The 27,556-nt window shown below is 38.4% G+C and overlaps 3 protein-coding genes across 13 annotated transcripts in view; all 3 read right to left on the reverse strand.

Moving 5' to 3' along the window:
• The window catches only part of kdm5bb (lysine demethylase 5Bb), a 36,582-nt gene extending 20,789 nt beyond the window's left edge, over positions 1-15,793 (reverse strand). For 3 of the 10 annotated variants that reach the window (XM_087263099.1, XM_087263098.1, XM_087263097.1), the window contains exons 1-15: positions 14,832-15,115; positions 11,745-11,822; positions 10,806-10,928; positions 10,431-10,601; positions 9,122-9,178; positions 6,559-6,699; positions 6,268-6,361; positions 6,013-6,128; positions 3,277-3,435; positions 2,983-3,102; positions 2,697-2,855; positions 2,393-2,574; positions 703-865; positions 500-619; positions 196-390 (exon numbers count right to left, since the gene is read on the reverse strand). In XM_087263099.1, coding sequence (XP_087119225.1) covers positions 196-390; positions 500-619; positions 703-865; positions 2,393-2,574; positions 2,697-2,855; positions 2,983-3,102; positions 3,277-3,435; positions 6,013-6,128; positions 6,268-6,361; positions 6,559-6,699; positions 9,122-9,178; positions 10,431-10,601; positions 10,806-10,928; positions 11,745-11,822; positions 14,832-14,984 — 2,031 coding nt within the window. In that variant the 5' untranslated portion in view covers positions 14,985-15,115. Of the gene's footprint in view, positions 1-195; positions 391-499; positions 620-702; positions 866-2,392; positions 2,575-2,696; positions 2,856-2,982; positions 3,103-3,276; positions 3,436-6,012; positions 6,129-6,267; positions 6,362-6,558; positions 6,700-9,121; positions 9,179-10,430; positions 10,602-10,805; positions 10,929-11,744; positions 11,823-12,508; positions 15,192-15,271 lie in introns of those variants that run through there. The other 7 variants (XM_087263101.1, XM_087263103.1, XM_087263102.1 and 4 more) reach the window with 7 other exon arrangements.
• Positions 15,794-18,022: 2,229 nt separating this feature from the next.
• On the reverse strand, positions 18,023-22,530 carry tuba5 (tubulin alpha 5). Its single transcript, NM_212772.1, is given in 5 exon segments — positions 18,023-18,659; positions 18,745-19,425; positions 19,906-20,054; positions 20,229-20,451; positions 22,418-22,530. Coding segments are annotated over 5 exon segments (1,350 nt in total). The 5' UTR covers positions 22,421-22,530; the 3' UTR covers positions 18,023-18,365.
• Positions 22,531-23,581: 1,051 nt separating this feature from the next.
• The window catches only part of klhl12 (kelch-like family member 12), a 22,945-nt gene continuing 18,970 nt past the window's right edge, over positions 23,582-27,556 (reverse strand). For both annotated transcript variants that reach the window (XR_015497027.1, NM_001007328.1), the window contains 2 exon segments: positions 27,432-27,556; positions 23,582-24,480 (listed from right to left, as the gene is read on the reverse strand). The exon segment at positions 27,432-27,556 is cut by the window's right edge and continues 62 nt beyond it. Coding sequence is in view for 1 of the 2 variants with exons in the window: in NM_001007328.1 (NP_001007329.1) it covers positions 24,354-24,480; positions 27,432-27,556 (252 nt within the window). In the remaining variant the exon portion in view is untranslated.

Genomic DNA, 27,556 nt, shown 5'->3' on the forward strand with positions numbered 1-27,556 from the left:
CATAACATATGAATAATATTTTGGCACATTGACTTGAAAAATAAACAAGAACCCAATGGACTCAATGGAGTGAATAAAATGATCCAAACCTCCCATCACTATTTCCCAAAGCGAGAAGGATAATAAGCACTGCGCCATGAAGTGTCATCCACCCAAACTGCATTGACTTGACAGGATTAAATTGTGTTCGCTCACCATCTTACGGACTTTCTCCCGCAGCTCTCTCTCTTCTTTGATCATGAGCTGCATGTCCTTCTGTACGGCTGACGCCAGAACCACATCAAGACAGTCAGCCTTCATGGCCATATTACACACCATCTCATCATGAGAAAACACACAGTAGCGATGCAGCTGGCGGTAGTGATCCACACACTGACGCCCCAGTGGCATCTGCACACATATTAAGAGAAAAAAAATGAAGCAAAATTATTATAATCACATCAGCCCAAGAAAATGTAGGTAACAGTGTAATGCCAGGATGGATCCAGGAAAATCTCACCCAGTCCACTGTGCAAAAGTTCACAGCCTCTGCAAAGTTGAAGCCCTGGTTGAAGCCACTGTGATAGGATCGCGGAAAAGTAATGACAAACTCTCCTGCGCACTGATTGGTTCTGTAAATCTAAAAAGAGATTCATGCTTGTTACTCACAGGTGGGGTAAATGATTGTGTGTATAAATGTTTGTGTATTAATATGCTACTCACTGGTACTCCATGGGCCATGAGTGTATTAGGATTCATGATTGTGACAAGCTGGTGTAGAAGGTCGGGCTGAGAATCAAATAGTTCTGGGGCCAGTTTCTTCATGACGGCTTCCAACTGCTCAGCAGCAAAACCCGGAGCACCATACCAGGTCTTAGGTTCTCCCCTAACACAAACAAACAGGTTCAAAATATTAGTGACTGGTAAGTTTATTATTTTTAAATGAACATCACTTTTGTGAGAGTTTGAATGAACGAAAGTTGTAAGTAACAATCATGTCAATCAAGATCATTGAGGGGTCTTTTGTGTTTTTTAATAGGTGTAGCAATTTTGGGGATATTTGTCACCAAATGAAGTACTTTCCAAATGTTGGTGCCATTTTTATTCATGTTTTATGACTCAGACATATATCGGTGAAAATTAAATATACTTAATGGCATATTTGGTGATAAAAAAATATGAAAGCAAACATTGTCATTTTTAATGTTTTCTCCATTCTCTCATTTTTATTTCAGTGTACATATAGCTAATATCATAGCACAGCCATTGTCTTTAGATTATGTGTATGGAGATTTTGACAGATGACGATTTTAAGTGAACGCTTAGCCTTAAGCAGCATTCACACTACAAGCAACTCCCAGCGGCAAAGCAAAAATCCACCTTTCATTTAAACGAAAAGTGAGCGACTTCTCCTGACTTCTGTCTGTGTAAGCGACAGCGACCGTCAGCGACAAGGTGGGCATATCGAGTGACGCAACAAAGTATCCAACAAAGTTGAGAATCCCTCAACTTAATGTAAATGAAGAGCAACTGTATTGAGCGACAGCCAATAGGAGCACCTATAGAGTTCACATTATCCTCTTTCAGCTCCCGCATAGGCTGGTAGTATTCTCTGTTGTAGACCTACACAGACCTGCGTTTGCAGCAGATAAATAGCAACAATGACAGAAACACACTTTTTTTTCATTGATTATCTTTGTAAGTGTTTTATGTACTGATTCCATTTATATTTAGTGTTTTCTATGAACAATGTTTACTTTTAGTGTTACAAACTCATTTGCTCTCTGTGAATATCCCCATAAACTTTAGCCAAGCAATACCCACAACTGTTTCAATCGCCACCCAGCGCAACAGGCAGCTACAAAGCTGCTCCTTTTGTGAATAAAGCATTAATGGGCTGCGTTGTCAGACAACAGAAGTACTAAATGACATGTAAATGTGAACAGTTTTTAATTCTGCAATTAAAAAATATGAATAGGCTGAATAAAAAATAAATAATAATAAAAAAAAGAATGTAAAGGGTGTCACAATGTCATGAAAATGAAAAATTAGTGCGTGACATCATCTAGTGGCATGAATATTTCCTCTACAGAGCAATCGATTTTAATCACTGGCACATATTAATATCAGTTCCAAAGCAGGGGCCCAATCAGAAGAAACTGGTGTGTCGCAAGTGTGGCAAGTGGTGTACGCCTCTGTCTACAGTTACAAATTGGCATGACAACTGTTTTAGTGCTGCATCTTGAGTTTTAATATGCACAGACATGTTCTGTGTGAATAGCCCCTTAGAGTACAACTATACTGAAAAGAAAACATGTTTGTGGGGGTTGCTAAATCTAGTATCCTGCCTTACATAAAATGCAACTACAGGTATATTTCCGCCTTTAACTAAGCATAAAATACTGCTGATTACCAGTGCAGGTAGTTGATGGAATAGCTCCAGTGGTCCTCAATGTGCCAGCAGAACGATGAGAAGCACATGCCCACATACAGCCATGGCAAAGTCATTCCACAGATATCAGCAGTGACGTGTGTCAGCACTGATGGTGTCATCATTGCCATATTGTTCAGGTTCCAACCACACTGAAGATATTTCTACAGCAAGTGAATTCACAAAACAGCAACATCAGCAATGGAAACAGGATGTACTTGGTATAGAAATGGAATTAATAAGTTACGTTATGAGTAATATGCCAGAATTGATGCAGCAGCTATACCTCATCGTGCGGTGCAATCTTAAATCTTCCACCTTTGATTGGAAACCCACTTCCGAACTCTTTTGAGGCAATGTCAGCGCCATATTCCACTGTCACATCCTCCTGAATGGTGCCGACCAACCTCCAGAACTCTTTTTCCACTAATTCAGTGGGTACCATCTACATCAAATATCGTTCACAAGAAAAAAAAAACAGAGCTTCTTAATGATAAGTGACATGATTTAAGGTTAGATTTGTAAATATATAATCAAGAGACTCAACAGCTTCAGTAGGGATTTTTACATACATGAACAGGCATGTTGAAATAATCTGACTTGAAGGAGTCTGCCATTTCCCCAAAGGCTTTGAGAGTATAGTCTCTGTGTGCTTGCTCGAAGCCAAATGCCTCCTGAGGTTTACAGCACTCCTGCAGAAACACAAAAATAATGAGTCAATCTTTGATCCCACTTATAGTCTCTACAAAAGCTGCATTGTTTGGTTAGGGATGCTTTATGCGGTGCTGTCAAATTTATGTCCTGCTGCTCTATTTACTTTAAATGATGATGAACCAACAGATTTATTGTTTACTAATCAAACCTACCTGAGTCAGACATTTAGGGCACCGCCAATCACCTTTCGGAACATCGGTTAGGGGCGGGATTAAGCAGAATGTGTGGTAGCTGTCATCACAACCGTCGCATAGCAACAACCGATCCTCGTCGTTTCCCTTTCCACACACTAAACACACATAGAGGTCCACCTATAGACGGATAAATCACATGCCATATTTATATATAAACACATTTTAGCAAAAAAAAAGAATTAAGAGCTTAGATTTATTATTAACCCTTAAAGACCGAGACAGCCGCCCGCGGCTAAAAATAAGTATTGCTCTTAAATGTTTAATAACTTTTGATCCGCTGATCCGATTCATACAATTCAAAGATTGGCATAAAGAAGAGAATCTCAGCTTTCCAGTGCTGTATCACATAACATTCGCGGACTTTCAGAGGCTCCGAAATCAGTGCGGTTACGTCATCAAAATTTGACAACGCTGATTTGACAAAGAAACGCTCGTCACTGTGTCTCCGGACAAACCAGACATGATATATTGATGCATTGTCCCTCCTCCATGCCCAGATTGGTTCAAACTCGCTATATCACAACCAATAAGCATAGGTTTCGCTTTTGTTTGCTGACCAACAAGCTTTTTGAACAACACGGATGAGAGATAGGCATACATTTATGCGCGGCTAAATAAAACGCAAAAAAAATGTTTTGCATGAAATAATTTTCATACTAAGTACTTTTGCATGCACAGCAGCACAGAAACATGACAAAACAGTGACACAGCAAAGACGAACTGCTGCTCTTGCTGTTTTCAAAAGACGCAAATGAAGGTGCAGCTGTTTGTCTGCATTGCAGACAACCATATCCAAATCCATATCCACAGACAACCATATCCATGCTGGCACATAAAACCTAAGGATGTTCCATATTGAATCTAATTTAGTTATGTAACTGTTTATGGTATAGTAAATATTTATATCTATTTTTTACTGAGGTTTTGCACCATGTATATTTGGACTTTGACACATTATTTATTATTTTCTTATTTTTTTTTATTTGTTCATTGTAAGTGGTGTTGTTTATAGTAACTGAAAATATATTATTTGGAAAAAGTCAAATTTGCTTCACTGTTCTATTATTTTGTAACATATTTTTTTCTGTTTAGTTCATTCCCAGAACTTTTGGGCAAATACATTGTCAGTAAATAAATGCATTTTTTTCCCCCATAGAAAAACGCCTTGGAATAACATTAAAATAAATTGCTATAACTTGCTCAGGGAATTGTGGATGTAGACAAAATTTATTTTGGAAGTATAAAACATCATAGCATGTATTTCTAAAGAAAGAAAAACAAACTTCATAAGGTTTTGTTTGAAATAACTAGAAAATGCCACTTTTTTTAAAAATCATTTCTGGAAAATTCTGGAATATTTTCTGTCTGTTCATATGTTTTTGGACCAAAAAATATTTTAGACTGGACCTTTAAATGATACAGATTGAAACTTCAGGTTCTCCTGTTTAAAATGATATATGACACTTGAGGCTGACTGCTAAAATAAAAATAAAAACTGCTTTTAAAAAAATAATAATATAGGCCTATTAGGTGCCCACAAAATACCTCTAGGTCTTTAAGGGTTAAGAGATAGATTTTTCATTTTAAATCAAAACCTCAATAGCTATGATTCCATCCAAAAATGCCAGTTAACTTGATTATTGCATAAAACACGTGCGAATAAAGCAGCGTTTCCATCAAAAAAATTAAAGGGAACAAAATCGTCACTTCCTGATTAACTGGCGCCAAATATCAACAGTAAAAACAGAATTTGCTGCAGTAGGACAAGCTGCGTCAATCTTTTCTTTATGTTATAAATGACTTGCGCCTCAGAAGGCAATCCTGACACGCAGTGAATGTGTGGTGGCATCTGAAGGTGTGAGACGTTGAGCACAAACACTCTTGATTCTGGAGGTCTTTAATAATACAATAACACTAATACTGAAACGGTTAAGGTGTTTTAGAAAGGTCAAAACAACATTTCCGATGTTTGACAATGTGCTTAGCCTGCTGGTTTATCCATTCGCACACATTTTTATCACCACATGATCTCTTATAACAACATCACATGACCTTTTTTCATGCGCATACTGGAGTTTGTTCAATAAAAGTGTTTTCAATCGCAGTTTATGCGCATCTGTTCTTATCCAAAAAAAAGGTTGATCCTACTCAGTTTAGTCTTGGCATTTCCATCAACAATTTTTTATGCGCATATCCAAAATGGGCATAAAATTAGGCTATTGATAGTTTATTAAGTTTAAGATTGATCAGGTTATAATATGAATTCAAATGAGTCTCTTATGGATATTTGTGTTTACATTTTGCTATTCCTTATGTCATCAAGCACTACATCACTGTCGCTACAGCACTATTGAACATTGAATCCACATTACGTAGCTTATAAGTTAGCAGAAAAGCAGGTGAATTTAAAGAATGTGTATTGAAACAACATGTTTGGTCATAATTTGAGTGTTTAGGTAAAACACAACTACATGACAGCTTGTTGAGTAGACAAACTAAAAACGTTTTAGACCCAGTTTATAGCTATACATAGCATCGCCTGATTGTCAAAAACACATTCATATACCAGATGTGTACAGTGCCTTAGTGTAATTTATAGAACTTTTATAAACCAGTTTGTCCACAGTTTCTATTTACATGACAGAAAAGCTAAGCAGAATTTATATTTGAATAAAAGAAGGGAAGGAAATTCACCATGCTGACTGGAGGAGGGGGGATGTTTTTCTTCTTCGGTTTGCTTTTCTCCGGTTCAGGATTCAGCTCTTTTATCTCCACAGGTTCCTCTTTCACCTGTATAGGGATCTCCTTTTCTAATACACAATAAAAACACATTTGTTAATACAAGGAATCTGATTTGACTAAAAAAACTATGCTAATCCCATGTTTGCTTTGCTTTACTGGCTACAGAAGATCTGAGCCAGACGTTAGACGCAAATGGTAGATGCTCACTTTGTTCAGTCTTGACAACGAAAGAACCCATCCTCCTCCTGAGATTTGGCTTGTTCTCAACCCCCTCACCTTCCTCTGACTTAATACAGCCAGACTGCAGATGCAAAAAATGAGACACAAATTATTATACACAATTCATTGTGTTTATATCAGTTTTTTTTTTCTACCAATTTAATTGAACAAGAATGCACCTAATTTAGCACAAGTTATCGGAAAGAAAGTCAAAACCATATTATAAATTCCTTCACCAACACTTTAAGAAAACTGGCATACGTATGTGTTTATATTCACCTCTGTTTTCATCCTCTTGGCTCGTCTAGCCGGTGCGCTCGTGTTGCTAGGCTGAAGTGGAACATTTTGCCTCTGCAGTAGGTCGTGGGGTTTATACTCTTTGTCAATGTCATTCACCTCATCCCCAGGCTTCTGCAGACACTAAAGAAAAAAAAAAGAACAAGGCTCACTCCGTAAGTAAGAGTTGGTAGCCTAGAAAAATGTCTACTCTGTCATATTTTACTTGAGCTCGTGTTGTTTTACCCCGGTATGACTTTATTCTTTCCAGTTAAACACAAAAAGCGATAGTGAGCATAATGGCTAAACTTTTCCATAGTACCAATGTGTCTAGGGTATAATTTAAAGGTCAGTGTTTTCATAAAAATATAGATTTAAATTTTGTCCTTTTCCTCATAAAAAGCTTTCATAAGGTTTTAGATGAATTGTACTAATTTTAAAGTATGTGCAAAACAAAATTAATGTTTTTAGATGTTAGTATTAGTATATTATGTATATATCTCTAAGCTAATGTGCTATAAAAGGGTGACATTTAAAGCTTGCAGTGTAACACTTCTGCCTAAATGAATCAACCATTTTGTGACGTCACCTCACACTTCAGCTTGTCATCAAATTTTCTGACCAATCAATTGCTCTCTAGTATCTGACATACCCCACCCCCTTCAAAATGCTACTGTGATGCATGTTTGCGCTCAAACCCTCACACTAGCAGAGTTGTAATAAAACAAATTGCTGTTGGCTGTTTTTTAAAAGCAAAGCAGCTACTCCATGTACCACCCTGCCTTCATCTTTAAATTCAAATGACATCACATATGAACTAAACAGCACATTCCACAGGACTTGTAAAGTTACATGAAACGGGACAACTCAAGGTAAAGAATGAGCTACTTGGACATTCTGCAAATCATCTTTTTTTTTTGTGAAAAGACCACACAAGAAAGTACGTTTAAACCAGGTATTAAACCAATGCCATGTATCATGGGTTTACTTGTACTTGGACGCTCTAGCAAAACGATACAAACCATAACAAATCGAGTGAAGTCTAGAAAAGAGATGCATTTAATAGATTTTAAAGCAGTGGTGCCCAAACTTGGTCCTGGAGGGCTTATGTCCTGCAAAGTTTAGCTCCAACCCAATTAGACACCCCAGAACCAGCTAATCAGGCTCTTTCTAGGTATATTAGAAGCTTCCAGATTGAAGCTACACTCTGTAGGACATCGGCCCTCTAGGGCAGAGTTAGGGAACCCCAGTTTTAAAGGGTTAGTTCCCCCACAAATTAAAATTCTGTTATTATTTACACACCCATTTTATCCTGTTCCGATCCTTTGTGAGTTTCTATATTTTGTTGAACACAAAAGATATTTTGAAGAAAGTTGGAAACCTGTAACCATTGACTTTCATATTATTTGATTTCTTCTACTAAGGAAATCAATGGTTATAGATGTTCAGCTTTCTACAAGACTCCTTCTTTAGTGTTCAACAGAAAAAGAAACTCGTAAAGGTTGGAACCACTTGAGGGCGAGTAAATAGTGAGTCGATTTCCATTTTTGGCTGAACTATCCCAAACAGCAACACATCTCAACTCGACTGACCGCAGATCACTAAAATCCAGCCATACAGGTGTAGAACAACATGAAGAACTATCACAAGAACCTTTTCTTACATTATAATTTAATGATAAATTAGGCATGTTTTTAATCCAGATCAACTACATTTTAAATTCAATGATGACTCAAAGGTCATTTGAAGGTCACCTCAGGGTTCTTCAGACAGGAAATTGTGAAACTTCCCAATATCCTTCTAAACCACCATAGTTTCCCTCCACCCTACAGATGATCAGTGCTAACACGTGAATAACCTGTTAGCCCGGCTATTAAGTGTGTTACGTCTGTGAGTGCATGCAGAAAATATCTTTTCTGATTCCTAGTTATGCTACAACTATCAGATTACAGATTAGCGTATAGACTGGGGATAGCAGGAGAAGAGAGAACAGCTGGAGGTGTAAAGAGATTAGTGTGAACAGAAAGCAGGTCACAGTCTCTGTGGTTTGAGAAGGAGTGGGACGGGGGAGGGGCGAGGAGAGGATGCGGCAGAAGTCAAAAAAAGACAAAAACACAGAAAGAGCAGCAAGTGAAAACAAAGGCGAGAGTAGGAGGAGGAGAATGAAAGCAACAGTGCCTCGGGAAGATAGCTGGGGGTTTGGCAGGGGGTCAGGACCAGTTGAAAGCTGTCTGTCAAAAAAACACAAGCTCATGCCCATTTGTCCCCCAAATGGGTTTGGAAAAAGAAATTAATAAACACACATGCACGCACAACCTAAAGAAGCAAAAGTTTGTGTTTACGAATCAAACACAACAAAGTGATAAAGAAAGAGGAAGATCTACAGCGTAAGATAGTGGCAGGTTATACATTATTTATTAGCATAAATTCATATAACGATCTTTGGAGAGCTGGAGCACATTTGAAAAACTACTGAAAGCTTTCATCGCCACAGGTTTTGTAACAACATCATATCCTGTTCAGATTTAAATTGTCAAATTGGAAGATGGGGAAAGTCGACACATACCTCCTCCAGCACAGGAGGCTCCCCAAAACCTGTCAGTTTGACTGCAAATTCAGGAGCCTGATGTAGAAAAGAGCATCGAACATTACAGAGAAATTTCCAGTGACCTCCGGGTCAGAGGTCACTGATATCCCGAACCGAGATATCACACATTTAGTCAATAAGAGAAAAAAAATTGTTACGCTCCAAAATACTTTTGTATTTAAAAGCTCCTTAAAAACCTTAGATAAAAAAAATACATTAAGATTGAAACAAATCATTTATAAAACACTTTATTTTATTTATATATTTATTAAATGCTTTCAAATCCTCATTATATATTTTAGATTTATATAAAAGTATATACAGACATTCATATTTATCCTATCGATAGATTCTCCTATCCTCAAAATGGAGAAACTTACAATGACTAAAACACTGTAATTGAACCACAAGTGTTCGAGCTCTTCAAAACGTCCTATGTGGTTTTGTTAAATGATAGTGATAATATATATTCTCTTAAGACAAAAGAGCCCGGTTTACACCAAGCATTAAGATGCGTTTGGCTTATCGGCTCATAAGTAGATAAAGGAAATGCATTCCCATTGGCATTGGTGATTTAATCCATATATTTTGTCCCTTTCCAATCCCTTTTCTGTTTCTTTGTGAAGAAGATCTATGGTCAGAATACTGTATTGGCTTTCCATTTAAAACTAACCTGGGAAACTTTCTAATTGTTTGCTGTATAATAACCATACAAGCTTACTGCCAGAGTTTCAATCTCGTCTCTCTTGTACGCTTGAATGATTCATAATGCAATTAGAAATAGGTCAGTAGGCAGAAAGTAGGAGGTCTTTTGTGGTTGCGTGAAAGCATTTAGCCACATGAGTGTTTACACTATGAAAGCAATCATGAATGTGTTTTCAGCTACCTCAGTAGGTAGTTGAAAACACAAATGTTTAAAACATTTTAGATCCTGTTCACACCTGTCTTTAGCCTCATCCATTTGTGATCAGGTTGATTAAAACTCATCTTTACACCATGTCAAGTCATTTATAACCACATCTGGCTGTGGCACAAACAGCAGTAACACAACTGAAAACAAACATGGACAGTTGATAAAACACTTAATACCATTCTGCAGAAACCACAGTGTGCTCAATGAGACCTAATACAGCTAACCCCGGAGGCACAGCTCTAACACTGGAGACCAGCTGTAACCAATCTCCAACCCCCCAAAAATCTGCCCATACACATGCTGTGAATTCCTGCATGAAAGCTTTATGTAAAGTGTGTGATATATAGATCTGATACATCTACATGTTAAACTCACCAGCAGATTTGTCCCAGACTGAAAGAGGTTGTACGGGTACAGGATCCTCTCGTAATGGGCTCTCAGGTGGGAGCCCACAGCTTTGCCTGGGGCAAAACCCATCGTCATGGCGATCTTGGTCCATCTCCTCTCTCTACAAACTAAATCGAACCCACCCTCATCTGCAACCAACTGGCAGATTGAGAAAGAGTGTTGGAGTTCATTACAGAAAGATAACAAACATTCATCAATGCTTTTGTTTCTTTTGATCAACTATAAAGAGTCCATCTGTTACATGAATGACACATACAAAGATGTGTTAACAGGTTTTGGCAATCATAATGGCTCACAACTTGTACAGTCTGTCATTGAAACCTGACTGTAAGTGTCGCTCACTTTGTTGAGCTGGTACAAATCGAGGATTTTCCTCTCCACGTGGGGAATTTTGAGCGTGCATCCTTGTAGATCCCAAAATTTGGCGATCTGATCCAAGAAGTTGAGTTTGACTCTGGTTTGAGCCTATGAGAAAGAGGGGGAGGGGGGTGATGCGGCAATAAAGACAGAAAATAAGAATCAGCAACATTGTGAATGGGATGTGTTAATTATTAAACATCTCTGAGATGTGTTAATTTAATATTAGACATCTCAAAAGACCCAAATTCTGCTGACAAGACAGTGACCGCTGACCTTACGATGCACAAACATGCACCCTCCGGTTTCACTATTCATGAGGACATCTGGTTTTTCTACCTAGTGATGATATTTGTTAAACCCTGACCCTAAACTAGGCCCTGTGACAAAACCTGTTGATATCAGTTGATTGATGATTTGGCAGATTTATGAGTGCTTCAAACAGTGAGGAGCACTTCAGATGACCTCGCATGTTAGCTTTTAGCTACAATTGTGAGGATACTTAATTATTCCCAAGGCGTTTATATCCAAGCTGATATTTGGCAACACCATATTGGTGTTTCAAAACATCAAATTTTTATGAGGTGGGTCATTAGCACGATGCTCAATGCCCAACCTGGAGGACCAGAACATACACACATACACTACGGACAATTTAGCTTAGCCAACTCACCTATAGCACATATCTTTGGACTTGTGGGGGCAACCGGAGCACCCGGAGGAAACCCACGCAAACACAGGGAGAACATGCAAACTCCACACAGAAATGCTAGCTGCCTCAGCTCGAACCAGTGACCTTTTCGTTATGAGGCAACAGCGCTACCCACTGTGCCACCCCACAATTGTGAGGACTGTGTGAAATATTTGGTCCTCATGAATATGGTGGGACATTGTTTTAGCTTAAAAGCAAAATTGTGTTGTTACCTCTAGCTCATTTAGCCTCTGGATCCGTGGAGTAAAATGAAGTCTGTCGACGTCACATGCGAATGGGGGCTGCCAGTCCTGAACATACAAAGTAAACATACAATGATTAAACTTAATTTATCTTATTTTGCTATGAAATTATTGCAGTTTCGAGCTGCGACATTCAGTAGGAACCAGTTATATGGTCCTATGCAAATTACTTTTTTCCATACATGCATTTAGTTAGGGTGTAATATTCACATGAACACAAATACTTCTTTCCAATCCACAGCAAATTAAACCTCCACGAAGTGTCCTTGAGCTGAGCCTCATTTCTACTGAGGTCAGAAACAAAAAATGGCTAAAACAAGAGGCTTTTATAACAGAGATAATTTTCTGAATTTATTGAGCTTTGGAAATTTCTGAAAGCGTCAAAAATGGGTTTACATGCAGATAAAACATGGAGTTTTTGATTAGGGGCTAACAGTTCTTCATGTTCACAGATAAGACATTAATACTAATGGTAGTGGACCCTGATAAACAGACACACAATATCTACACAAACATCACTGCAACTGCCTGAAGTGTTTGAGTAGATTGAGACCATTTCACAGCTTCTATTTTTCTCTTTGCATTCACAAATTAATAAAAAAAGAAGTCCTTGATGAAAACTCTGTTCAAATGTGACTGATGCTCTGTGGTTTGTGGTCTACAAACTTGTGAATGTGTATATGCGCTACACTGTGTCTAAAAGTGAGCTTAGAAAAAAACTCAAGTTCACTGACACGCAAATCTGCTGTAGATGGCTAAACGGTGGAACTGTGGCTTTGTTAAGCTCAGACCCCTTTATAAACCATCTTGGTCCAAGTTTAACATGCTTTCTTTGTCTCCAGCCTTCCACAGCCACATGCTTCCCACAGCCCTCAGAAAAACAGCAACACACAACCAATCATATCTCCAGATACATACAATGTAATTAACAGTTTGATTACTAAAAGCAGACATTTCCCTCTTGGGATCAATAAAGCAATACCCTTTCATACACAACAAAAGAGACCTCATGGTGCAATCTTTACAATAAAACTGAGCTGCGAAACCACATATTTTACCTCAGTGAATTGAAACAGAATATTTTGGTATTCCACATAATAATAACAATGCAATTATCTAATAAGCGCTTGGAACAAAATACTCCAAGGTTTCACTCAACATATTGCTAGATTTCTTTCCTCATAACACAAAATGGCTGGAGTCTACATTAAACCACTGTACATGGATTTCAGTGGCTACATGTACACAGATTGCTTCCCATTTTAAGAACAATTTGCACCATAACCTGCACCTTTTACCTCAGTTACACGTAATCTATGAAATAAAGGTAAATTAGATGCATATCAAATCAATTTAATACAGCATTTCCTTGTTTGCTGTTCAGGCAGCATAGTTACAGAAAGGCACAAAATGGCCAGATGGTTCATTCACTCCAAAGCTCGCAACATGGAGGACGCACCCGGCCCCAGGACTTCATCCTTCTATCCATAGGGTTCGGGACCAGATTATAGGCCGAACCGAGCCAACGGGGCACTTAATCCGGTCTAAACGATTTAAAACGTCTCAGGAACCTACGCGTGTATTAGTCGATAAAGGGAAGCAATAAGACATTTGGGGGAAAAAAACATTTTTAGCTTTAAACCTAATATTACTTGATGGCCACAAACACCGTCACTAAAGCGAAGCTTTCGGTCTATAATGATGCCTGACAGATTTTAGCAGTTAATCATCGCCTGTTAATCGTAATTGTGCTTTCTCGCATCCGCGACCTCATGCGTGAATCGCGTCACGTAGCTACGAGTTTAATAGATTAATACACGAACCCGAATTCACATCAAACCCGGAGCCACTAACAGAACCAGCGAGTCTGGTCCAGAAGAGGAGGCGTGTTACTGGTGGAACAGCTCAAGCTAATCTGAATAAAATTATTTTAAATAAAATCAAGACCAAAATAATGGTTTAAATATACATGTAACGTTACGGAAATACAAATAACTTGCATATTCGTATAATCAAACATAGCCCACAAAACCATCTTCAAAATATAATTAAAAAAATATAAAATATAATGTTTGAATCATTTGGGTTGTCAAATGCTCACTAACATAACCGATAAAAACAAACGCCACTAAAAGCCTTCAGACTGGTTTAGAAGGGTCCGGATTCAGATTAATACTGGTCTGATCCGGATCATGTCGTTATTATGAGCTATAATTCAGCCCCTAGCTATAACTATAGCTAGGGGCTGAATATAAACGATAATTATTTGATTACATTAATCTAATCCGCACACAGCCACTGACCAGAACTCAACATATGTATATAGAAATAAGTCACCATAAAATGGTTGATTACATTATTGGTACGTTACACATGGGCAATAACTAAAAAAACAGATACTATTAACGTTAATTCATGAAGAAAGTTAATGTGCTTAGGTGAAAATGAAAGGACATGTTTATTTCCGCGTTGGCGTGCATCTCTTACTATGATTATTATTTTTCCTATTGTCTAAAGGCATTAGATTCTCTTTAAAAGTACAAGGAATCCATTTTAATCAAATGATGAGGTAAACGATGATGGTTCACTTTGATGGAGAAATTAACAATGCACGCGCTAATATTCTATACAATATAAAGACACATTAACGTATACTCTAAATCAGCAATTAACGATCAACAAAGTGAACTGCAAGTAAACGTGACGTTTAATCCTGCACTAGAACCGAACCAGGCCGTAAACTACATGCACAGCGGCTGAAAAGACACATTCTCCTGTGTAATATTCGCACATCCGCGACGTTTACGAGTCCTGGCCGAAGTTATGGCGCTTGTGGGTCAGAATTTGGGGTCATGCGGACCGGCAGGTCGAGCATTAAGATAGTAGAGCTTTCGAAATGCAACAGATCTGATGCCTATAGCTGAACACAAAGCGGTTCGGCAGTGCTGTCACTGCGCCGCCATGTTGAGACATTTCCCTTTAAACCGAACTCAAAATCACTCCGCAGATCCGGCCCGGTTCAGCCGGTCCGCCTCAGACGGTCCGGACAGCACTCACCGGAGGCGGTCGAACCTTGCAGATCCCGGTTTTCTCGGCGATAGGTCGGATTTTATTGATAAACGCAAACGGGTCTTTAAATTCCTCCCAACTGGGCTCGAACACCGGGCACTCCGGCGGTGGGGTAAACTCGGCCGGGCCCTGCTGGGTCATCCTGCAGGTCCGGTTCCGGAGCAGAATCGAGTCGCTCGGCAAAGCTGAGACAGAACTTCCTGGGATCCGCAACACGGTCTGTCCGTTCGTTACTCCCCGAGTCCGGCAACACTCGAACAACACGAACAATCAACACACACACGCGCACATACACACACTCACCGTGACGTGACTGCTCTTAGGCTGAGACCACATCCGCTCAAAAATCTAGAGACGAAGTCAGCATGTTCACTCATTTGTAGCTTAGAACAAACGTGTTAAAAGGACAAAGCAAAGGTAATATTTACCGCTTGTTGCGGCCAATTTTATACCGTTTCTCTTTCTGACGCGCAAACAAACAGTACTCTTAGAAAAAACGTTGCCATTCTTTGTCATCTATTGCACGCGCCATTCAAACTCGAAACAAACTAAACACACTCCTCAAAATCGCCTCCTATTTAGATGAACGTACAGTTTTTTGTAGATTACTCTGCAACAACTCTTAAAATAAAAGACTCCGCTGTTTAAAATCCTCTTTAATTTTCGTGGAAATCCACTTTTGTGTAGTTTGTTCCATGTGCCAGCTAAAGTACAAATAGACCCAAACGGTAATTGCAAACACCTATGACTAACACGTATTTTTCTAGTTAAAATGCACTCTTGACTTGTAAGTCTACGTGAAAACTTCACTCTTGTTTGCGCACGGCTAATTTTGAAACTTTATGAGTTCAGAGCATCTTTACATACACGTTGGCCACCAACTAATTCGTCAGCCGCATTGCTCCGCCCTTGTGTTTACCTCCGCGCACGGATACCTTCAGGTGACAGCTGCTAGCGACCGGGACTTCTTCTTTAAATAGACTCACTGCGACTACTGATTGGACAAACTCCACGTATAGAGAGTCGGGACGAATTGTAAAGGGGCGTTGAAGTTAACCGCCGTCAATAGCGCTCTACTTTTGTGTTAAGAAATAAAGGCAGCTATGTCAGCCTCACTTATTTGCCACGATTAAAATAGTTTGTTTGGATTTTCTTATATATTTATAATAAATTGAAATATATTGTATAATAAAACAAAAATTGTCTTATTTAGAACAAAGGTCACTCAACATTACTCTAAGGATTGCAGCACTGCTTCAAATCTTATAAATTAAAATTTGTTTACATTGCCATTAATCTAAAATACAGTACAATTTATTTAGATTAATTATTCGTTTGAATATTGTACAGTAACTAAAACATGTTGAGTGACTATAGAGCAATGTGACCTTATTTTCACAAAAGCTATATGACAAAATTTGACTTGCATTAATTGTTTATGCATTAAAAAAATTAAATAGTGCAGAAAAAGAAGAAAAAAAGAAAGCCCTGTGCTTAATCATAGATATGTATAACAGCTAAGCCCATGGCAAGTGGCAAGGAGTTTGATCTTTTGCCAATCCCGCTCTCCTCTCACTACCCTAGATATCTTGTCATATCTTTAATGTCTTATCTGCAAAATCTAAATAATAATAATTATAAATACAATATAAATTTGATTCCATTCAGGCACTACAATCATTTATGATTAATAATATGCTGTGATTACTAAAATCCAGCATGTTCCTTGTCACACAAACAACATGTGTATAATTTAAAGTTGTGCATTTTGAAACTGGCCTGTAAAAACATTTTCTAAAGCTTTTCCTGCCAAACTATTAAAATAATCATAACATTGTCCTCTTCATTTTGGTTTTATGCTAAAGGGAATGTAAAGCTTGTTGCCAGAGGTAGTAACATGGCTTCAGCCAATAGCAGCAAATTCTTGAGAATTAACTGAGCCTCTGCTGGTGGAAACTATAATTACACAATTCTGGGTTGAATAAAAATAACTTTACTCAGTTTGAATGCTACTTAAAGTTGTTCTGGACTTTCTGTGCAAGCTGCATGTCAACTCAAACATTAAAGTGATTTGTTCTGATGGAGTTATAAAAAGCTCAAATACAAAAATAAAACAGCATCCTTTGTAACTTATTACAGGGGTTCCCAAACTTTTCAGTTGGCAACCCCTAAAATAACAATGCCAGTAACTCACGACTCCTAAATTCCTTCAAGGTGGTTATAAATATACAAACGTTGTGCACACAACAAGCCCATATAAACACAAGAAAATTGACAACACAAAACACGTGCAACAGTCTAACAGCCATATCATTTTTAGTCATTTATTAATTGGTTTTATTTAATATTAACCTCAAATAAAGGGACTGGTGGGCACAATGTTTTCAGCACAAGTCTTGGTTTCATTTTGGAGACTACCACTCAGAGATCGTTCTCCTTGTTTAGTTATGGCCTGTATTTATTTGTAATGTTGCCATAAAGGTGTCAAAGTTTAACCTGGTGCTGCAAAATCAATCTGCTGCAGCTGACACTATTGCTGCTGTGTTAATCTAATGTAAACACTCTAAACCTATAAAAACAATTAGAATTTAAAGGCTGACGGCTTTTCATTTGCATGTTGTTTTTTTACTATTAAAAACAACTTTTTATCTGCTGTGGGTTATGCTTCAAACATAGTTATTCTAATAGTTTAATAAAAATGTATTTGATTTTGGAAATCACCAATCTCCTTTTCAGAACCACTGACTTATTGTACTGAAATGTTTGAGAATCGCCACTTGTATAGGAATTAATGTTGTTAACCTTTGATTTGGGCTTTCAGTGCAACTCCCCCTATACTTTATAATGTGGTGGTGATGGTTAGGATTTCCCCCTTCAAATGTGCAAAGTGCTTTGAGTGCTAGGAAAAGCTCTAAATAAACAATTTATATACATTTAATTACAAATAATTTACGAGAAACAAAGAGAGGGATTCATTCGGTTTTCATAGACTGAACAGAAGGCCCATCAATCCATTTGTTTTGCTCAGCTTTTAGCAAATATTTTTACTAGCCCACTAAAATCAGTTCACAATTCAATTATTGATATAGTCATGAACTGTCAAAGGCGTCGCATGCCTATTTTTGACATTAAACAAATGGCTTTCCTTTATGGAATCAATACACAAACAAATCAATAGGCACATTTGACAATTTATTCTGAAACTGCATTGATCACTTACACCATGTGTGAGAGACAAAGACAGCTTACAAAACAAAGTGCTTTCACAGACAGAAAATGCCTTTGGCAACAGTTTCTTTGAACTCAGACAGAAAAGTGGTATAGAAAAAGAATGAAACCGGACACAACAGAACATGTATAAATCACACACACCAGGGCATTGTTTCCCATTACTGGGATTCATAAGGCAGCTTGGCAATGGAGAGGTAAACACTAATTAGAAGTGCTGGAGTTGGACCAGTTTCTCTTCTGACTCCTGGCCAGGGTTTAAAACTGGTCTCAGATCAGCTTTTTGAAGCATCTTTAATACTCCTCTCCTTCCTCTCCATCCTCCGTAGAGTCTGCGCCAACCTCCTCGTAATCTTTCTCCAGTGCGGCAAGATCCTCTCTGGCCTCAGAGAACTCTCCTTCTTCCATACCTTCACCAACATACCAGTGTACAAAGGCGCGCTTGGCATACATCAGATCGAACTTGTGGTCCAGACGAGCCCAGGCCTCAGCAATAGCCGTGGTGTTGCTCAACATGCACACGGCTCTCTGTACCTTGGCCAAGTCTCCACCAGGAACCACAGTTGGTGGCTGGTAGTTGATGCCGACCTGTTGAGAAAGAGGTGGAGATGCTGTTAATTTAAATGAAGTTTGATGAAATCAAATTGTAAAATGATTTGTCAATTTCTCCCACCTTGAATCCAGTTGGACACCAGTCCACAAACTGAATGGAGCGTTTGGTCTTAATGTTGGCAATGGCAGCATTCACATCTTTGGGTACGACATCACCACGATACAGCATACAGCAGGCCATGTACTTGCCATGGCGAGGATCACACTTCACCATCTGATTGGAAGGCTCAAAGCAGGCGCTGGTGATCTCAGACACAGACAGCTGCTCGTGGTAGGCCTTCTCAGCAGAGATGATGGGAGAGTATGTGACTAGAGGGAAGTGGATTCTGGGATAGGGCACCAAATTGGTCTGGAACTCAGTCAGATCGACGTTCAGGGCCCCATCGAAGCGCAGTGAAGCAGTAATGGAGGACACGATCTGACCAATGAGACGGTTGAGGTTGGTGTAGCTTGGTCGCTCAATGTCGAGGTTTCTGCGACAGATATCGTAGATGGCCTCGTTATCCACCATGAAAGCACAGTCAGAGTGCTCCAAGGTGGTGTGGGTGGTTAGGATAGAGTTGTAAGGTTCGACCACAGCAGTGGAGACTTGAGGAGCGGGGTAGATGGCAAACTCCAGCTTGGACTTCTTTCCATAGTCGACAGAGAGACGCTCCATCAGCAGGGATGTGAAACCAGAGCCAGTGCCACCACCAAAACTGTGGAAAATCAGGAAACCTTGGAGACCTGTGCACTGGTCAGTCTAAATCAGATAGGGGAACAGACAAATTAGTCAATTTTGCATAATTAGCTTTTTTATTTAAGTTTATACGACTTCTGCCTTGCATAGCACCTAGTTTTTTTTTCCCATAGAGGTCTAGTGTAACCAAAATGGTTTTGTCCCGAACAAATCTTTAAAATTCCATAGAAGAGGAGTCATTAAGATGTAGGAGAAGTGTAAATTATCATTTTAAATGGGTAAACTGTTGCAGTAAACTGATAAATAAAACCATCTTCCAACCACAACTGTAAACATGACTTGATTTTACATTTAAATTCAAGCACACTTGAGTAACATTGCTTCATAACATGCATTTTAAATCTGACACCCAAATTACCCTTGTAGGAAATAAAAAGATAGTTATTTAAGGACCATTCGCATGAACTAAACGTAGCTCATAAACCGAATCTCATGGTCTAATCAGTACATCCATAATTAGAATTTCTGCATTATAGTTCATACCAGTTTGCGGACACGCTCCAGAACCATATCAATAATCTCTTTTCCAACAGTGTAATGGCCTCGGGCATAATTGTTGGCTGCGTCTTCCTTCCCAGAGATGAGCTGCTCCGGATGAAACAACTGCCTGTAGGTTCCGGATCTAACCTCATCTGAAACAACAGGTATCAATAAATCTCTTTTTGATGCAAAAGCATTTAAAGCTAGCCGATTCAACTAAATTTAAGCTAGTGCAAATGATGAAAATGTTAGGTGTAATTAACTGAGCAGCTACATGGCAGAAGATTATATATTATTTTATAATGGTTCAGTGTTACTCCACTCACCAATGACTGCAGGCTCCAGATCCACAAACACCGCTCGCGGCACATGCTTCCCAGAGCCGGTCTCACTGAAGAAAGTGTTGAAGGAATCATCACTTTTACCAATGGTCTTATCACTTGGCATGTTGCCATCAGGCTGGATGCCATGCTCCAGGCAATACAATTCCCAGCATGCATTGCCAATTTGTACTCCGGCCTGTCCCACGTGGATGGAGATGCACTCGCGCTACACAAAAAGGGGAAAAAAAGGGATTTAAATGGCTGCCAATTTTCTGCTGGCTGCATGCCAATAAATCTGGAGGTTGTACTGCACTACATTTCGATTCATTTTCCCCAGTTTTATTTATTTCAGCTTACCTTATGCCAGGTTTGCACAAACTAAAATGTGCTTTTAGTCTTCAGCCTACAATTTTAGCCTGGCCAATTTTCATTGCACTGCAAATTTGAAATCTATTAAGTAAATAAGTAAAGTTTTAAAAATGTGACCAGTGCCAAGTTGAAAGAGTCAGCTGAATGTGGGAAGTTGACTTTGAAGCTAAAACTGTAATCAAATCCCTACTTCCTCATTCAGCCATAGATAAAACTGTGATTATAATCACTTTACTTGAGTTCATTCTAAGGGTGTTGTTTACAAAATGTTTTAGAGTAAGAGCTTTATGCAGTTTGGCCATTCATTTACACAAGTGTTTCAGTCTAAAGCCTCAAGAGTTCTGAAATGTTGTCATAAGTGTAAAGTTCTGAAAATGGTACTCGAGACTCAGTTTAAATTAAATGACACAAATATTAAAAATGTCATGTGGATGTGAATTATGCACTTAGTATTTGACAAAACTATGGCATTTTAGCTGAGTGTTTCTTTACAACGACAGCACCATCTACTGGACTGGCATGTGTAGAGAACTTTTTTTCCTGATAGATGTGAAAGGGAATTATTCGAAACATTTTTGTGACTTTGTACACATGATGTAGCCTAAAAGGCACTACAACACCTGGAAAAAGATTCTTAAATTTAGCGTTAATGAATCTTTCTTCGAGCCGATTACCCCAAAATAAAAATAACCTAGTCAATGAAGAACTTCCTGAAAGTAGTGCAAGCTCGGTTTTTATAAAACAATTTGAGCAATGCATTTCACTTCCTCAGCCTAAAGTTCACACTAATTTACAAAATGGTTCAGGAATGTTTCAAACTCGTGTGACTGTCAGTGAATCCAGTCTTATGCTTTATTTGAAAGCTTCACTCACCAATCCTTTTTTGCTCTATAAAGAATTGAGGAGGGGGTCTACGTTATATGGAATATGCGAGGGCAATTAAAATTGAGTGAACCATCAATTTAAAACTAAAAGTCCTGTAAAAACTCTAACCTCGCAAAGATGTCCACCGGTTTTTTTTTTTTTTGCAACACTTTAACCGCATAACAGTGACTCAGTCAGTCAGTATGTGCTCTCTGATATCTTGCGCTTTATCGCAAAATGGGCGACAGGAAGGAGCCAGTAACCTGAACTATGGCCCAGGAGGAAGAGGAGAATATGTTTTTAGCTACCAACATCAAAGCCACGCCAAAAAGAAGTAACAGTACTTTAGTCGCTTTTAGAAGCTTGAGGGCTAAAAGTCTGTACAAATGGAGAGAAAAAAGTCAGCAGACTCCCCCTCCCCCAGCCTCGCGCTCCCACCGGACAGCGCGCGTGAATGGCCTCCGCGGTGGGATTCCGAGAATTCCTCGCGCCCTGCTTGACTTTTAGATCAAATAACGCTATTGTTATACATACACGATTATAATATTTATTTTCAACGTCTAGAATAGAGCCACACTTCCTGAGCGAATATTTCACATGGAAATAAAAGACACGGAAGAGATACAAGACATCGGAGGATGGCACTTCTTACATAAAGTTAACTGTTAGTTGATAAAGTGACTAGTTATTTCTGTAGCGTCAATGTCTTGAAGATAAGATAAAATTTCAGTCACATTTTAAATCTAGGCTGTATGAAGACTATCATTCAGGCCAAAAATCTAAATTCATGTTTAACGGAGGAGCAAAAGTTAGCTGAGAGTGAATAACAGAATTTTTACTTTCAAGTGAGCTGTGCCTTTAAGATGCTTCATAGAGCCACGCGACTGCAGTCACAAATGCTACTTTTTATTCTTAAACTATATTATTAGTTACATTTCAGTCAATAGAAATAAACTTACCATTTTGTCTTCTTTCTTGATACAAGTGTTACAGAAAAGTTAAAGTTTGGTAGAAAAGCACCAAAAACCGGTTTTGAGCTCCGTTGAGTGTAGACGCGTAACGTGTCTCCGCCAACACAGCATTGCGGGGCCAAAGGTGCGCGGTTCAGTATATATATGCCCATGCGCGTTCACGCCGCCCGCTGGAACTCGCGATTGGCCCGTAGCAGCATCAGCAACGTCCTCGCCCTACGATTGGTGAAATTGAACACTTATCTTTACATTTAAAAGTGTTGCGACATTTAACCGTCCTCAAGAGCGAAATAGCTGTGCCATGTCTCCACCTTTTCCCTTTCCTGACACGAAAATAGTATGTAATTCGAGAACCTCAGTATTCACCTCTTTTCGTCTTCACGAGAAAGGGAGGTTTCCTCGGAAAGTTTTCTTCTGTGGTGTTTCAGGTACTTCTTTTGTTTGAGTTTTTCACTTCACTAAAACATCTCGACAATTATACAGAGTAACAAAGAAACAACCAAAGCCCTTATAATCACTATATCTGGTAGACAATGTTTTTGCAGATGAAATCAAAGTTTTTAGCGTTTTTTTGGGTCGTTTAGTTCATGCAGATCAGCTCAATTGTACTTCTATTATCAATCAACAAGCAAGACAACCCCTGAGGTTAACGTTTTAAGTCATACTTGTGTGAGAAAACCCCAAAAATACTGATGACTTATCTACGATTCTGTCCAATTACATTATTTCCAATAATCAAGTCCAAACTATAATTACAGTTCTGTAAATGAACTGTAGCTGAAAGGTCAGATTGAGGGTATATTTCCAATATACATGTTGGACCTTTGTCATTCATTTACACAACTCCGTTATAGAATATCTTTAAAATCAGCACAAAAACAGCTTCATGAAAGATGACATCATGCATATGATGCGTTCAGTCTATGGGCACAAACAAGTGTAGGCATGAACCACTGACCTCAGTGCTCCCGGATGTCCCCCCCCCCCCATTATTTACATACTGTCCCAAAGTATTTTTCACAAGGAAATATGCCAACAACAACAAAAGAAAACTGCAAATAGTTTGAGTCTTCAAATGTTTTACAAAACAATAACTATGGCAATATTTAGCGACTAAAGACCTATTGAAAAATCTTTGCTGATGACACAAAGTTTATTTTGTAACATGATAAACAGACTTTTCCTTTATTGTCTTTATCATTGTAGTCACAATGTGAAAACTGCATATCACATCAATGATATACTGCTGAACATCGGCTATGCAAGTCACCTTTCATTCATATTAATGGGTCAGTTTCCAGTATTAAACAAGTTTTCACTGAAAGCACAGCTAAATTCACCCGTGCAGTCGGCTTCACACGACTAAAAACACCAGCACACTGGCTTCTTGATATCTCTGAAGCTTCTATACATGATGATGGAAAAATCCCTGGTGCATCAGGCACGCTGATAAAGGGTCAAGTTAATAAGAAGAGCCGAGCAACCAGATGATGATGACCGATGTTACAGACAGGATTGAAACAGATTACACAAAGCACCGCTGTTTTCACATCCTGATGAATCCGGCAATATTCCCTCCTTCAGGAAGCATTCAGTCACTTGGGCAGTAAGGCATACACATATCTGTCTCTTCTCTGAGACATTTTGACACCAGTAGATTATCATATTGCACTTTAGAGGATCCAACTGAGTGAATTTCACATTTTAACCAAAGATCACAGACTCTGTATGAAGACGAAAACATGTTGGTGAACCCCACATGTTGACTGTATCATGAAACGTTATTCTCCCTCAGAAGGAAAAACAGGAACTGAGATCTCAGATGGCAACAAAAAGTCATAAAAAAGCTGGATTTGATGCTCCAGCAATGAATTCCAGCATCCAGAAGTCATTATAAAGTGTCTGTCAGAACGGTTCCCTCAGCTTATTTTTCTCTGAGCACACAAACGCCTGCGTCACAGCGTTGTGTTGCCATTGACGTCACCACTTCCCAGCTGTCAATCACGGGGTCGTAACATTCAATGCTGCTGAGCAGTGAGTTCCCATCATATCTGCAAAAAAAGAACAGAGAGGCAATAAAGCAGGGGATTAAGCCTAAAAAAAAGTTGTAAAACATGACAAGTTAACACCTTACCCATGGTGTTTGCGGGGTCTTAATAAGTCTTAAAGTTAAAAAAAAAAATTCTGTTTCACTGAAACAGTGTTATAGGTAGGGCTGGGCGGCGTATGGCAAAAATGCAATCTCAATAATTATTAAGGATGCTCTAATCAGGATACAGAGTAACAAATTCCTTGTCACTGTAATACAGAGTACTGATTCTGATCTGAAAACACATTTTTACTCTAAGTATGAGATTTATGCCTAGTTCAGACTGCATGATTTTAGCCCCGATTTTGACTCGCCGACATGTTTTGAGAAAATCGCCGACAAATGGCTGAAATCACAGGCAAATCGGTGGTGGCGCACGTAAGTGACAATCACACAGTATGAACTATCAAAGACGCGATCTGAGAGAATCGCCGATGCCTGTGAGATATTTGGCGTGCTAAACATCTGGAGCTATCGGCGATTCAAATCAAGCCGTGTGAAATGAGTTTTGACTGAAAATAACGTCAGCGATCGCCTAAAGCCAATGAGAGAGCAGCATTCACTTGTGTGTGTTTGTGTGTACCTGTTGGCGAGCGGGAGGTTGGGGGAGAAGTTAAAAGCACTCAAGGACCCAAGAAATGGAGGAAAACCTAGTGAAGGTTTGACAAGAGCACCTGTGTCTGTTTGACATTTTATACAGAAAGTTAAAAAAAGAAAGTTGAGGTGAAATTGCTACTTCCCTTCAAACCCAGGTGAGCAAATATGTACATTTTCTACCCCATTTAAGGCTTCTTTCTCGTTATATAGTTAATAACAAAAGATATACTGCATGTTTTTGGCTGTGAGACGTAGTTTGGACAAAGTTGTCAGTGATTCTTCCTATTGTAAATTCATGCAATGTGAAAGCCCCTGTCGCCAATCCATCTTGCAGTGTAAACAAAGCAGAGACAAAACGCTAGCCCAGATAGTCATGCAGTGTGAAAACATCTGTGACTTGACTACTTTGAAAATCATGCAGTCTGAACTCGGCATTAAGTGTCTTACTTAAAAATATAAATAAAAGTACATATCTCTTATCACCATTTAGTATGGGCATGTCTTGATCAGCTTTACTGAAAATAATAGATTATTTACACTAAAACAGATAAAAAAATTTGTAAGAAAAATCCTTAACAAAGCAATTTGGAAACATTGCAAAATAAGAAAGAATAATCATGTCTCAATCACGTCTCAATTAAGTTTAGAGCACATATTTGATGCGTAAGAAGTTAAAATGCACACCTAAAAATCCATTACTTCTTAACTAAAAAGGAAATAGGCCTATAAACCACTTTTATTTAAACGTTTATTACAATAAGTTTATCACCATAAGTTATATCAAATATTCAAGCTAAAATTATTTTACATTTTTTATTTCCCTAAAATTTCCGGCCAGGTTTTAATGAACTTGCAATATTGTTGAAAACACAGACCTTTCTTTTCATTTATGCAAAAAGATTTCAGTTCTAATATTTCCTCTGCTTGTAAACTTGTAAACAAACACTTGTGATCGGTTCATGAGATCGGCCAGATTAGCGAATACAGATCGAGTCATGAGATCTGATTATCTGACGGTACCGATCGATCGGAGCATCCCTAATAATTATTTTCCATATTGAACGATAACAATATATATTTCGATTTAAGTTGTAAATGCTTCCAGATTTAAAAATAGTACCCCAACAATGACTAAAGCCACAAAAATAAGAAAGTCCATTAAATGGTGGCTGATAATTCAATACTCAAAATATCAACAATCTTTTAGATTCTCGTTGTTGAACAATATAGAGTAGATCTAGAGTAAAAAAAAGAGCTCAACACTAGCTATGTTTTCATCCAAAAATGCAAATTAACTTTATGCGCAAAACTGGAATATTGCATAAAAAACATGCAAATAAAGCAGCGTTTTCATCCAACAAGTCAAAGCGAACAAAATCGTCGCTTCCTGATTAACTGGCGCCAAATATCAACAGTAAAAACAGAATCTGCTGCGGTAGGAGAAGCTGCGTCAATCTTTTTCTTATTTAATAAATGACTTGTGCCTCAGAAGACAAATGTCTTCACGCAATGAAAAATGAAGTGGCTTTTGAAGGCTTGAGACGCAGAGCGCAGATGCTCTTGACAGTTCTGGAGGTAATCAATACTATAATAACACGAATACTGAAACGGTTAAGGCATTTTAGAATGACCAAAACAACATTTCTGATGTTTTACGATGTGCTCATGCTGCTGGTTTGTCCCTTCACACACATTTTTATCATCACATGATCTCTTATAACATAATCACATTACCTTTTTTTATTCGTATACTGAAATTTGTTCGGCAAAAGTGTTTCCATCATAGTTTGTGCATCTTTCTTACTAAATAAAAAGTTTATCCTACTCAGTTAAGCGTATATGTTTTTTATGCGCATGGTTAAAATTAATGCGCACCTTGTTGTTTTCATCAACCGATTTGTCATGCGCATATCCAAAATGTGCGTAAAAATAGATGCATTTATTGGCCCAGCCCTAGTTGTAGTTTTTAAATCATTTTAAACCAGTCTCTTATTTTCCTATGTCAAAGTAAAGCTACCCAATAATCAATCTTAAAAAAATAATAATAATATACTTAATTTTTTTTTTTTTTAAATCGCAAAAAAGATACATTTTACAACAACTGTTAGACATTTTTTCAGTAATTTCTCCAAATTAAATTCCCCAATCAGGGAAAGAAAACAATGCAGCACATCCCTTTACATAGTTCTCTATTAATAGAAAAACTCTTTACAGAATTAACCGGGCCATTAGAAAAAAATCCTTGGCTAAAATCTAAATAAGTCTAAAAATAAGTCTTAAATTTGACTTGAAGAAATCTGCAGAAACCCTGCTCACCCTGCAATGGCATAAAGTCGGCCCCTCAAGACGGTGGCCCCTACGTAGCAGCGTGGTGTGGTCATATTCGCCACTGTGGTCCAGTAGTCTGTGCGGATGTTGTAGACCTCTACTGAAGACAGATG

This window comes from Danio rerio, chromosome 8 (assembly GCF_052040795.2).
Source record: "Danio rerio strain M-AB ecotype USA chromosome 8, GRCz13ab, whole genome shotgun sequence".
Taxonomy (NCBI): Eukaryota; Metazoa; Chordata; class Actinopteri; order Cypriniformes; family Danionidae; genus Danio; species Danio rerio.